This window comes from Melopsittacus undulatus, unplaced genomic scaffold (genome assembly GCF_012275295.1).
Source record: "Melopsittacus undulatus isolate bMelUnd1 unplaced genomic scaffold, bMelUnd1.mat.Z mat_scaffold_441_arrow_ctg1, whole genome shotgun sequence".
Classification (NCBI taxonomy): Eukaryota; Metazoa; Chordata; class Aves; order Psittaciformes; family Psittaculidae; genus Melopsittacus; species Melopsittacus undulatus.
In genome coordinates this window covers 49,494-63,796 of record NW_022994327.1, presented here as the reverse complement: position 1 = coordinate 63,796, position 14,303 = coordinate 49,494, and the positions used below count along the sequence as shown (strand labels likewise).

Sequence of the window (14,303 nt, the reverse complement as noted above, 5' to 3'; positions counted from 1 at the left end):
ATACACCTCGTTCAGAATTCTGAATATGTTAAAAATGCAGGCGAATATATGTGTTCAGGCCTTTCTCTTTATATGAGATCTAAGACATGCTTTTATTGAGTTACCTGCTTAACTTGTCTGTCTTCACTGGAACACTATGGAGTAATTTTAGCTGATGAAGAACACGTCACTACTCATTTGGAACTGCTTCTTGCCAGTAGCATTTTAAATTGGTTTTCATGGATACTGTTCTAGCTTCTAGCTTGTATTCAAGCTTTTATTATCTTTTGTTCAAATGTGTAGCTTGCTTTTTCACTAGTTTATTTGCAGCCTGAAGTACAGCTGCAGCCTGATGCACAACTTTGGCTGTTGGCATGTGTACATGCTGTAAAAAGTACAGTTTTGAGTTAGCTGGGCCTCTTCTCTCAGTGACCTTTGCAAGGGGGAGTAGAAGTAAAAGCAAGAAGCCTTCAGCTCTTCCAGTGAACTAAAAGTTGACTGGAGGCAGTGCACAGCTCTTGGCACCCATGTGATACAAGCTTGTTTCCACGTTGAGCTAGAAATTCTTGAAGTGTGCTGAGGAATACTTGCCTTCACATGTTTAACTTTTTCAAATAGCAAACTGCCATATGATGTTACACCTGAACAAGCTCTCTAAATCACGAAGAGGTGAGGAAGCGCCTGGATGTCTCAATCAGAAACATGAGGACAGTGACAGACAAATTCCTGTCTGCCATTGTTACTTCAGTGGACAAAATCCCGTGAGTCTGATGTACCACAGTATTATGTCTGAGAAGTTGGTGGTGGGTTCATGCTTTTAGCAGTCATATTTGACCTTCTCTTTGCCCTTTTCTCTCAAAGTTACGGAATGCGTTTCATTGCCAAGGTACTAAAAGACTCCCTGCATGAGAAGTTTCCTGATGCTGGCGAGGATGAGCTTCTGAAGGTGAGGCTCTGAACACCTTTGTAATTGTCAGGCAGATTGGCTGTGATGAGCATATTAGGTTTATGTTTGGAGAGGAGTGCATGTAAACTTATATAAAGTTTATCTGCAGATAGAAAATGTTTCCCTTTAGGCTTTTGATTTTTAGCTTCATATATGTCATCTGAGACATAATACATTGTTAGGAAGATGTATCCTATTGTTGTTTCTTTGCTTCAATATCTTGGGCATTTGGTCATTCAGGTTTCTAGACTTGGGGTACTCTTGCTCCTAGAAAGTAAACCTTGGTTTTGCTGGTATGGTCACAGCCAGCTGTTCATTTCTTAAAGAGACAGTGTCAAGTTAAAAAGGCTGTATGCAAAATTCTGATATTCCAAATTCCCTTGTCTGTAATACTCTAGGATATTTGACAGCAACATGTAAAGAGGTATTTCCCATGATGTCTAGTCAGTTTTGTATTTTGCATTCCATTTAGGTTTGCAGACCTAGAGGGTCTCTAACTATTCTATGATCCTAATAGTAGGCACTCTCAGATGAGTAAAATTAGGGGTTTTCATTGAAATTTCTTTGGTTTTATGGCTTTTGGTAATTGTGAGGTCGTTATATTAATGAATGCTTTGTTAATAAAATTTTGGATTTCAGAATACTTGGCATTGTCTCTTTAAACTTCTCTGCCTCAGCTTCATTGCAAAATAATTACCAATCTGAATGCTGTTTTCTTCTCTCTTCTAGTTCTGTGCTTTCCCATTCTGAGACATCGATTCTTTCTATGCAGGTGAATTAATTTCTTCCATCTGTAAATTTAGGTGGAAAGCTGCAGTTTTTTGCTAATCCTCATGGAAAACAGTGTGTAACTGTCCACCTGAAGTCAAAGCTGCAGTTGTATGCAATGACTACTTTAGATTTTGATCTTTTTCTTTTCTTTTTTTTTCAGTCAAAGCTGTCCATGTGGGTACCCATTTACTGCTGTTCTCCCCTGAACTTTTGAAAGCTTTGAATAGTTTCATGCGCAAATGTATTTTCTTATTACTGGTAGTAAACAGATTTGACTGTAGTGCCATGACATAATCTGTGAGAGTAGAGCAGGGGCTTGCATGAAACAAAACATGACCTCAGTGACAGCAGTTAATAACTTCTGGGGCTGCTCAGCAATGGCTAGATTTTCTCGCTCTGTTTCACATATTGTTCAGACCCTGATCTCTTCTGTGCATTAAGTTGTGTGGCAAGCAGGCAAAGCAGAGATTCAGTGACCAGGCCCTCTGCAAATTTCTGTGAACCACCAGAAAATACTAGAGCATGTGATCTGAGAGCTGTCGTCTCTTTACATCAGCGTGTTGGGTTAATTCCTTTTCATTGCTGAAATTAACTGTTGGCAGAATATCAAGTACAGGTCAGAAGTATACTTGTGAGCATAGGGATAATGTAACATCTTTATTTTTGGTTCCTTGAAGTTTATTGCTACTCACATTTGGCTAGGTAAATTGGGTTTTGAAGCATCAGATTCTGTTTGTCTTCTGTACTTCTGATTTTCTTACCTCTGGATTATATGGTTTCTGAGTTACTTATGCCTGAAAATGTTCCTGGCTTGTCAAAGAGTTATTCTGAAAGAGAAAAGGACTTTGGAGAAGGAATGGAAAGTATTTTCCTTAGTTCAGCTCTGGTGTGCCATGCTTCCTCACTGTTTTTGCTTTGTCAGAGTTGGCAGCCAATTCTGCATGCTTCTCTAAGAATCAGCTCTTGTTCTTGAACCAACTATTGTTCTGGTTCTTCTATCCCATGATTGTTCAGCTCTTTGTTAGAATAACTCAGTTATGTTTAATTCCCTGATAGTTTCATGCTCACACGAACAGTCGCATTGGTAGGCTTGTAATGTCTTGTGTCCATACTTTTTTTTTTTTAATAACTTGAAGTTTTAAATCTCTATGCATAGGATTTACACGCAGGAGTATCTGCTGCTGTGTTGTCCTGCAACTGGTAGGCTCAGTCTTCCCTCTTGGTGTTGACCATTTATTTGACCACCCTTTGGGTCTCAATGATTTTTTTTTTAATTTTATTTGTTCATTTATTTTGACACTAGATTCTTTGGGATAGTGTGTGCTTGTACACAGCAACACAGCAGAACCTTTACCCTGGAAGGGGTCTCTGGCTTTCAAGAAAACAGTTTATCGGAGTTTTAAATAAAATTCAGCTGGGTCCTATACCATTGTTTCTTAATGTGTTTCTTCTCTACTCAACTTTTCCCAGATTGTTGGCAACTTACTCTATTACCGCTATATGAATCCAGCCATTGTCGCACCAGATGCATTTGACATCATTGATCTTTCAGCTGGAGGTCAGCTGACTACGGATCAACGCAGAAACCTTGGTTCCATTGCAAAGATGTTGCAGCATGCTGCATCCAATAAGATGTTCATGGGAGATAATGCACACCTCAGCATTATTAATGAATACCTGTTACAATCATATCAAAAATTCAGGTAGAAGACCTTAGCTAATTAAGTTGAGAAGTGGCAGAGGGAAACATTGCAAGTAAAAAGGATTGGCATATATTTTAAATATTATAAATTTTAAGAGATTGCCCTCCAAAGTGGCATAAGCATCAGTGACAAAGAGAGATAAAATGTGCCTGGAATTTATGAATGATACATTGTATGTTAGTGAGATTGAGAAGTCAAGTATTTTGACTTGGGAGTTTCAAGAGTAAAGGTTGTTTTTGCACATGCTTATTGTGATATTTAAATGTGGGTAGCTAGGCTGGACGTAGACTATTCTGTCCCATATGAATCCTGGCTTCTCATGAAAACCTAGTGTTGCTGAAGCAGTTGGGCATTTAGGTGTTCATATAGCTGAAGTAAGCTTTTGTTCAAGAATTGTCATCATATGCCTCATGTTTTGGAAGAAAAGTAGAGATTGCTGGAAGCAAGGGGTGGTACTGCACTGGAGGCAGGAGGATGTGTGAACAAACTCACCAGAGCCATAGACCAGTTCTGTGAATGCTGAAAATGAGCCAGCGTCAAGGTAGCCAGTATCAGTAATTTAATTTACTAGGTTATTTCTGATGTGGTAGACTAGAGCTGACAAATTGTAGTACGCGGTAATGTGCCATAGTTTAAACAAAGAGAGACTACACTTGGGATTATCAGAGGGAGTTAATGTTCTTGATGCATCACATGACACTCAGGCTCATACTGATTCTTCTTTTCCTTTTTTCTGAAGACGTTTTTTTCAGTCTGCCTGTGAGGTTCCTGAATTGCAGGATAAATTTAATATTGATGAATATTCTGACTTGGTGACTCTCACTAAACCAGTTATTTACATTTCTATTGGTGAAATCATCAATACGCACACTGTAAGTATACAGTTGGTCCTTATATAAGTGATCACAGTTGCTCTGAAAATGCTGCTTCTGGTTGAAATGCTAAGTTACCAAATACAAGGCAAAAAGTTATCTTTTGAGCATAATGTGCAAAAGCTTGTTGGTTCATAGAATTAAGTAATTTGCTTGTGGCTTCTCTTAAGTTTCTTTTAAAGTATTTGAGTATGTGATAATGGCATAGCTTTGAATGTTGATATTGCTGCTTTGAAGTTTAGTGAAAAAAGATCTTTTCTAAAGATACCAGCTCAAAGTAATGTTATTTACTGTGTAGAAAAGGATGTACAATTAACAATGTAAATGTTCTTTTATGTTCATTTAGTTGCTCTTAGACCATCAAGATGCGATTGCTCCTGAGCACAATGATCCAATTCATGAGCTGCTGGATGATCTTGGAGAGGTTCCTACAATTGAGTCCTTAATAGGTGGCCTAGTTTATTGTACTTCAGCATATGTAATATTGCCTTAAATGATTTGAAGTGCAGTAAAGAAAATTTGTAAGGGATCATCACAGGTCATTGGGAGGATGTGCTCTGAAAAGCAGCAGTAGATTTGTTGTAGTGTATTCCCTCTGACTGCAGAATTCGTTACCCTGAAAAACATGGGGATTCTTTCTCTTCTCCCCAAGCCCCTCACCTCACCCCACTCCAGAATTTTCTTAAAGATGGATGGATATTTTGACATGTTTTCTTCATTCTGGCATGCTGGGGCCTTTTCTGCTTGTGTATGTGTCCCAGCTTGTTCGAAAAGATCTGTCCTCCTGTTGTGGAGATCCGTATGCATTCTTTTGTAGTGGTAATAAGTGTATTAAATGGTGTGTGTCCCTAGAGGGATTGTTGGTATATGGACAAATACCTTTTCCCCCTCCTTCAAAGTTTTGTTTTTCTATACATTAAGAATTTTATCCTCGTATAGCTGGGGGAGGAAGGAATTGATTTCACTAATCTCTGGAAGTTTTCTAAACACCTGAGCCACTGTCTGCTACTTCAGGATTCAGCAGATACTGGAAGTTGCACAAGCCTTATCACTTTTTGGTTTCTATGTTGCAGCTATTTAAAGTGCAGAATCTGGGGGGGGTGGTGGTGGTAAGAGTTTTTTGAGAGGATGCTTTGACAGCAAAGTATTTATCTTGAAATTGCTGATAAGAAAGATTGGAAGCTTTTAAAGGAGTGATTGCTAGCATGCTTTCTTCAAAGTACTGGCAAAGAACAGAACATAAGAAGTGCTATCTGATTGAACCTAGATCTTGAGTTTAACTAGTACTTACCTTTGTTCCCCATTTCCTTTCTCCTGTGTGTATGGTGTTGATGTGGTTAATACATCAGAGTTTAATCTTCCTGCAGCCCTTTAAAAAAGAGGCAGGAGGGGAAAGCGTCCTAACAACTGTTCTGTTGAAAGTTCAGAACAATTAGGGGAAGAAAATTTCTTTTGACTAGATAGCTTACTTTGTTTAATAGAAGATGACAAGCTTAGTTGCCAACAAGGGCTTCACTCTTAGCTTGGAAAATTAATTCTAATGAGGACATGGTCATAAGGCATGGTCATGTTTTTATTTATGAAGTATTTTTGACAGGTCAGCTACTTTTTTCAGTAGAGAGTGAAATGCTGAGATACAGTGTGGAATATACAAGTGTCTTTAAGGCATACAAGCTAGTGATTTTGTTGTGCCTTTCTGGCCACTGCATTCTTTCAGGTTTGTGAAGAAAAAGTTTGTAAGATACTCAAGATGATGATTTTCAAATTTGGTGTTGGCTTTTAAAGCATCCTTTTGAAAGTGAGAAACAGTGTAGTTCTCCTGTGATCTGTTATCATGGGAAAAAATTACAAATCTCTTGTAGTCAGTGATGTAAAAAAATACGATTTAATCTATAAACTCTTTCTGCTTGGCAGGAGAAGGGTCTGGCAACATTAATGACCCCAACAGGGAAAATGCTAGCAAAGACTGAGGTCTCTTTACACTCACTAATAAATTTGATGTTCCTGGTGATGAGAATGCAGAGATGGATGTGAGGACTATTCTGTTGAAGTAAGTAAGGGGTAACTGGTTTCTCAAGAGAATGAGGAACCTGAATTTTCAGTTAATCTGTGAAAACAAGCAACTGTAATTTAAACGAATGTGGGACTTTTACTCCTAGCACACTGAGCTTTCAATGCTGTGGCTGTCAAATTTGTTCCTGTTAGTTCTTCATCACTGTTGAATTTGTCATTCTTTAAAAGTCTATTTTGGATGGTTCTGAAGGAGAAACTTCATAGATGTGAGAGAGTGACAGCAGCAGTTAGATTTGCCTGCTTGTGAATAATTTGTAAAGACCATTTTAAATAATCCATATTGATCCTCACAATGGAGTTTAACTCTCAGGTCTGTTAATGTAAAACTTAGATAATTCAGTCTTTGTGTTGCTTATATAATGCCCTGTGCAATGTTTTCAATATAATACATGGAATATATGGAAATGTGAATAACACTCTGCTGCTAAGTTTGCTAGCTCCTGCGGTATTAGTTTCTTTATGCTGTTGCTGCTCTCCTCTTGGTTTGTGATGTGGTCCCTTTCACTCTGCATTTCCTGTCCTTCAAACCTGACTCTTAATAGATAAAAATAACATTTTTGAAAATAGGTGTGTTATTAGACTAATACCTATTAGCCCTGACAAAACTCAGTCTAAGAAAGGACATTAAGGACAACAGGAAAAACTTCTGTAGATACACTGGGGATAAAAGAAGGATGAGGGAAATTGTGAGCACCTGACATAAGGAAACAGGAGACTTGGTTACCTGGGACATGGAGAAGGCCAAGGTACTTGGTGACTTCTTTTGCATTGGTCTTCACCAGCAGAAGTGCCGGCCACTGCCCAAGTTGCAGAAGGCATGGCAGGGACTGGGAGAATGAAGAACTGCCTGCAGTAGGAGAAGATCAGGTGAGAGACCATCTGAGCAGCCTGAAGGTGCTCAAGTCCCTGGGACCTGATGAGATGCATTTGCGGGTCCTGAGGGAGGTGGTGGATGAAGTTGCCAAGCCATTATCCACCATATTTGAGAAGCTGGGGCTGTCTGAAGTTGCTGCTGACTGGAAAAGGGGAAATATAACCAGCTCTTTTTGAGAGAAACGAGGAAGACCCAGGGAACTACAGGCCAGTCAGTTCATCTCAGTGCCTGGCAGAATCATGGAGCAGATCCTTCTGGAAACTATGCTAATGCACATGGACAATAAGGGAGTGATTGGCAACAGCCAGCATGGCTTCATGAAGGGCAAAGGGTGCCTGACAAATTTGACAGCCTTCTACAGTGGGGCCACAGCATTGCAATGATGGATAAGGGAAGAGTTGATTGTGTCACCTACTTGGGCTTCTTGCAAGGCATTTGACACTGTCATGCGTGGTATCCTTGTCTCTAAACTGGAAAGGCATTGATTTGATGGACGGATGGACCTGCTTTACCTTTCACCTTGGAACTGCTGCTTCTGTGGGTCCACATAGCAGTACTGGGGCTGCCTTGGAATATATGGAGTAACATACTTGTTGTTTGACAGGGCACTGGGGAGCAAATCCTGTGTATTACATAGACAAACCTTTTAGGGAACCTGTTTCTGATAAACTGTCAAAGTGCTTCTCGGGGATCTGGTTTGGTCTAGCCTATGGCACCTAAGTGTGCATCCAGTGATAATCTGACTTTAGGTAAATCGGTAACGTTAAGTATTATTGCAGAACAGAAGAGTATTTAAAGTCTTTTAGTTTAAAGGGTTTTTTCCCCATTCTCCTTGATTTCTTTGCAGCACAAAACGTTTAATTGTTGACGTAATCCGCTTCCAACCAGGGGAGACACTGACTGAAATCTTGGGAACTCCAGCTACCTCAGAGCAAGTATGAAGTTGTTTACCTGCATTTTCTTTAGATTAGGAGATTGTCATCTTTCCAGATACATGTGGATGTTAAGAATCTGCATTTATGTATTGCAGTGAAGATGTCTCCACTGACGTTGAAGCAAAGTGTAGCAATAATGAGGGAATACAATGGACATAAATTGTATGTGTGAACCTTACCTCACTGGCAGTTGCTAGAAACTATTTATCTAGATAGCTGTTTTAAATGGCAGGTAGGCTTCTGCTGCTTCCTGTACATGGAATGTGCTCGTCAAACATGGATTCAGTGAAGTTTTAATGGAAATGACCAAGCAAAATTCCTGTTATATATTGTGCTGGAGATCAGAAAAATCTGTTTCTGGTTCTTTGTCACCTTAAAATTGATCTGCTTATGAACTTGTAGTTTCTTTGCTCTCTTTTTCTAGGAATCAGAGCATCAGAGGGCGATGCAGAAACGGGCCATTCGTGATGCTAAAACTCCTGATAAGATGAAAAAGCCTGTGTCTGTGAAGGAAGATGGCAACTTAAATCTTCAAGGAAAGAAAGATAAAATTAAGACAGGCCTGAAGAAATTGACAGAGCTGGGGACAGTGAATGCTAAAAATAAATACCAGGAACTAATCAATGACATTGCAAAGGTATGCCCATTTAGTGGTCACAGTGAAGTTTTCATGCAGCTTGCAGTGTTGCGAAACTGGCATTGAGTTTCAGGAGAAGTTTTGTAGTAGTAATTTAGAGGCATGAAGCCTCTCCTTTTTTCCACATTGTTCCCACTTCTTGGCATTTGGAAGTCCTTTATATTATAGGATGTTTTCTAGAGTTTTCTAGGCTGTGTTGTCAGAATCTCAGGTACCTTAAGAAAAAGCTTCTTAGCTTGGAGGGGAAGTCCTGATATGACTTTTTTGTTGTTGTTGTTCCGTTCAAATAATTTAAACAGGGTCTCTGCATACTTCTTTACACAAGGAAGTTTTGCCTAAAAAGATGCTCTGTCACCATAGCAGCATACAACAGTATTAGATCACTTTTGCGAGTTTTTATCAGATCCCTCTTTTATCTTTTAGGTATTTAAATAAAAATAACAGCGTGTTTTATATCACATATTTACCAAAAAGCTATTTGGAAAATGTATTATATGTAAAGTGAGTAAATAATCACCTTTACGGATCCACTTATAATTAACTGTATTGTCATTAACTTTTTGTTTTTGATACATACTGACTTCAGCACATGATATATTTGTTCCAGCATTAAGGTAATGTACATCTACAAGTGGCTGACTAATAAAGAAAGATAAGAAAGTCTGTGTGCTTCTATGGTTTTAGTGCTTGATTTATAAGATACTTTTCCTACCCAGAGATGGCAAAAATTGCTTCCTTCCTTTAAATCATGTACTGTCAGTGCCCACACTAGTCATTGTAACTGGGACAGCATTGGAGTTTGAGAAAGCAACAAAAGGTTCAAATGAATTGCTGTGTATACTTGGTTAGTTCCAAAAATAGTCAACGCAGAGAAGTGGTGACACTTAAACTGAGGCAAATGCAACTGAGAGCTCCAGCTTGTAGCATGAAGCAAGAGTAAGCGAAATCAAACGGTGTATTTCAGATAGTCTGTCTTCTGGGCTTTGAGCAACTGGAGAGCTCAAATGACTGTTAAGTCTCTGCTTGTTTTTCTCTGTGGTGTAGGATATCAGAAATCAGCGTAGATACCGTCAGAAGAAAAGCAGAGCTGGTGAAACTGCAGCAGACGTACAGTGCCTTGAACTCCAAAGCTACTTTTTATGGGGAGCAAGTGGATTATTACAAAAGCTACATCAAAACCTGCTTGGATAACCTGGCCAGCAAGGGCAAGTAAGTGTCTTGGAAACCATGCCTGTGGTTATAGAAGTGCTTTATGCAGGGAAACACCTGTAGGTTGTTTCTAGGAAGAATTATAATGCATCTGCTCAAAGGACCTTGGCCAAGCTCTTTACTGCAGCAGCAGTTACAGGGAAAGGGTCTTGGTGGTGCTGGGCAAATACAGGTGGAGGGCAATGCCTGAATGGGGTCAGAAAGATGTACTTGCAAGCAGTTTGATCCCTCTGGAAGAGGGGAGTATAGAGTGCCCAGAGGGAATGAAGCAGGTGGTTCAGATAATGTATGTGCTGCTCAGTCTGTCTGTCCTGTCATCATGTAGGAACAGAGAATAAAATGACAGTTACTACAAGGAAATAATTGGTCAGCAATTTTTTTTTGTTTGTTTGTTTTTATCCCAAAAAGGTGGGGGAGGAGGTGAGGGGGAAGTACAGGTGCAGAAGGGAAGAAGCATCCTCCTCCCCAGGGAGATCTGGGAAGAGCAGCTGCCAGTGGAAACTAAGGCAAGAAAGCTGTAAGCTCAGACTTCTCCATGGCAGTTGTCACCAGATCCCCCTTTTGCCTAGTGATAGGTGGTACTGCTTTTTGTGAAGTACCATGTGGTTGTATCTGGGGGGTGAGGAAGGGTGCTGGTGTTTTTATCAGCTCTGTTAGTCACTGTTGATTGACTGTACTGGTTCTATCCCATCATCCAGACAGGATTAAATGTTTGCTGTCTAAAATATCTTTCACTCGTTTGACTGATAGTCTTGGGGTTTTTGGTTTCTTTTGGTTTTGTTTGTTTTTTTTCTGGTTTGTTTTTTCCAGAATTTCTAAGAAGCCTCGAGAGATGAAAGGCAAAAACAGTAAAAAGATTTCTCTAAAATATACAGCAGCTCGACTTCATGAGAAGGGAGTGCTTTTAGAGATTGAGGACCTGCAAAGTAACCAGTGAGTATCTGTTTAAAACTCTTTAAAGCTGAGTAAGCTTCTCAGAGGAAAATGGGTACACTGAATTCTTGTCTCTTTGAACTGGTTTAGGTGCTGGCCACTGAGAACAGAAGCTCTGAAATATGTTTGAAATTGTGACAGATTATCTTGTGGTTTTGTTCTTGGAATTTAGCATTGTTGTAGACTTAGTTATTTAAAGCTGAAGAAATTGTTTTCTGCAGTATAGGCTGGCATCCCTTGGACCAAATACCCTTTGCTCAGTGGTTGCTTTATAACTTCCCAGTTCTCCTTCCCCCACCAACTTTTTGGTTTGGTTGGTGTTTTGTTTTTTTCCTCTTCAGTGGTGGAAGCAAAGTGGGGCTTTGGTTGAGAAGTATGGGATTTAAATGTGACATCTTCTCACCTGCCACTTTTCTGCCACCCCCCCAGTCATGAAAGGGCACCTCCTTAGGTGAATTGCTACTATAGTTAATAGCACTTACTGTTGAAAAAGCAATTTGACGGTAGCTATAGTTATATATAGCTATTTAGTTTGTCCAGCTATAGCTTGCTAACCTTGAGAACTAGGTGTATCTTCTGTGGAATATAAGGAAGTTGCCCGTTACTAGGATCGTATTTTTGTACTTTGCGCGCTAAATGAGGCATGGATGTACAGCATTGAAGTAGGCTGTTTAGACCGCATGGGCTAAATTTCCAGCTATGCTTGTTGTGAAGGTGTGATCCACTGGACACAGAATCTGGAAGGCTTCCATTCATTGTTATGTTGAGTCTGGTCAGCTTTTAGAGTCTCATTCACAATGGGAATATAGAATATAAGAACATAATTCTTAAAATCTGTTTTCACATTTCATCTCATATATTCTCTCCCCATTTCAGTAGGAAGTACATGTTCAGTAACCAACTGTGGGTTTTAATTTCTCAAATTTCATAGGTTTAAAAATGTGATATTTGAAATCAGTCCAACAGAAGAAGTAGGAGATTTCGAGATAAAAGCAAAATTCATGGGCGTACAGATGGAAACCTTTATGTTACATTATCAGGTAAGAACTGTCCTATAGTGGCATCTAAACTTCGCTTGCCAGGCTCTTCATCAAAATAAAAATCACGTTTTCTGCCTGAACAGTCCGAAAACTGCTCTCAAAACCAACTCATCTGTTGCAGGTGAAACAAACAGATGCAACACAGATGTGTGGGATTCAGGCTACTCTTGTTTCTTTACTAATGAAAGCCTGATGTCAGTCTGTGCTCCTAGTTACATTTGCACACAAAACTAACGCATGCATTTTCAAACAGCTTTATGCTACAGCAGAGAGATCAGCTGGGCATGGGTGCGGTGGGTTCAGCCACATCTTCCTGCCACACTGCACTGAACAGTTTCTTCAACTGTGCAGTTCTTGGAGTCCTCAGCCTTTACTGAGGCCAGGCTACCAAAACAGGCACTGACTGACCTCCCAGATGGTTCCCTGATCCTCTCCCACGCTGTTATGTCTGGTGTCTCTGTTCTCTTAATCTACTTTTGCCTTGCATATCCCCTGTCCAACTTAGGCATTGTTGGGTTTGTTAATTGTGGATGCCACAGAGATCTTGAAACAGGCTGTGTGTAGGAGCACCTTGAATTGTTGTTAAACCTGTGCCACCTAACTGGCTGCTGTGAGGGACAGTTGTCACACATGCCATTTGTGTGCTCTCAGGACTCCCCTAGTTCATTCTGGTCCCTGTCTGGTCATGAGTTTCTTGGTTCAAGGGGCTACCTGAGGTCACTTGCCCTTTGGGCACAGGTGTTTCTATACCACTATGCCTTTTTAGCACTGTTTTTCAGAAAAAGCAGGCTTACACTGGATATTAGGAACAATTTCTTCAATGAGAGGGTGCTAAGACATTGGAACAGGCTGCCCAGGGTAGTGGTGGAATCACCATTCCTGGAAGTGTTAAAAACCCCAACATGTAGATGAGACCCTCAGTGCCCTGGTTTAGTGGTGGCCTCTGACAGTGCTGGGGTGATGGTTGGACTTGAGCTTAAATGTTCTTTCAACCCAGTCAATTTTATGATTGAGAGGCCAGCAACAAGGAAACTGCCATTGGTCGTCCAAGTGCAGCATTAATGGTGGCATCAATAAAAAAACTTGTATTGCCATTACCAGAATTTTTACAGAAAGCAGCAGAAATGGCTTTGATTGTATACTCTGGTGTCACCCAGGCTGGACAACTGCAGGAGCCAGATTTGGATTTTGGATTGCATGTAAAGTTTCTCTGCACAACCTGAACGCCGCCTTCAGTGTACATTGTTTAGTTAGGGGGCTTACTGAGAGAAATTCATTGCTGAGATAATCAGTGTAAGGAGTCCTATTGCTCTGTCAAGTGCATTGCTAACAAGAACAAAGTAACTAGAAATACTCCCTACTGAAACACCCAAGAGACCGAATTGGCATCGTGTATGTAATGCTAACAGATGCTGTGACTTTCTCTGCCCTAGATTGCAGTGCTCCAAACCACCTTGCTGAGACCAGACACAGCTAAGTTTTTTAGAAAGCAACACTGTGGAGTGTTGTAATGTTTCATGGGTAGATAATGACAGACATATACGAGACCCTTTTCTAAATGTTACGACTTTATGGGTACTGTGGAAATGAAAAGCATGGAGATGGATAGATCTGAAACTGGCCTTTCTTAGAATGATCTTCTCTTTCTGCCCTTTTTTTTTTTTTTTTTTTTATAAAACAGATTTAAAAATTCAGATCTTGGATGTCTTAGAACTACTTTATTTTTCATGCAATATCAGTGGATCTTTAATATATCTCTTGGTTTTTTATCTTATGGCATATACTTTGTGATAGATGTGCCTCAAAAAGCTACTGTTACCAGAGAGTCTCATATTCTCTATAAGCTCTTGAGGATTCCTTGCTCACAAAGGTACTCTGTTTGGCAGGACCTTTTGCAGCTACAGTATGAAGGCGTTGCAGTCATGAAGTTGTTTGACAGAGCGAAAGTGAATGTCAACCTTCTGATCTTTCTTCTGAATAAGAAATTCTATGGGAAGTAACTGTCCTCTGCAGCAAGTCTCTGAAAGCGGAGATGAATAGAAATCTGCATGCACAGTTATAGTGTGACGTAGCTATGTATCAGTATACGCAGATGCCATGCTCAAATATATCAGATGTATCACGAAGGAGGACTAAGAACCTCTTGCAAATTAACGACTCTCACTGAGTCTGCAGAGAGTTGGTGTCTTGTTTATTTATAATCTTTAAAGGTCCCCTGAAAAGTAGTTAATTTAGAATGTATTTTTATGTGGTGCTGGGGATTAACTAATATAAGAGTATACTTAGGGCATATGGATGCTTTATTTGCCTAATAATGTGCTTTGTGAGGCT

General features: G+C 39.9%; 1 protein-coding gene across 1 annotated transcript; it reads left to right on the top strand.

Moving 5' to 3' along the window:
* Positions 1 to 597: 597 nt before the first annotated feature.
* LOC117438531 (ras GTPase-activating-like protein IQGAP1) lies at positions 598 to 13,983 on the top strand (the record flags this gene model as incomplete). The annotated part of the gene is given in 14 exon segments (XM_034074011.1): positions 598 to 631; positions 634 to 740; positions 841 to 925; positions 3,167 to 3,399; positions 4,139 to 4,271; positions 4,618 to 4,720; positions 6,186 to 6,321; positions 8,066 to 8,153; positions 8,578 to 8,790; positions 9,835 to 9,863; positions 9,865 to 9,999; positions 10,810 to 10,932; positions 11,864 to 11,972; positions 13,859 to 13,983. Coding segments are annotated over 14 exon segments (1,642 nt in total), but the record flags the coding sequence as incomplete, so codon positions are not given.
* Positions 13,984 to 14,303: the final 320 nt, after the last annotated feature.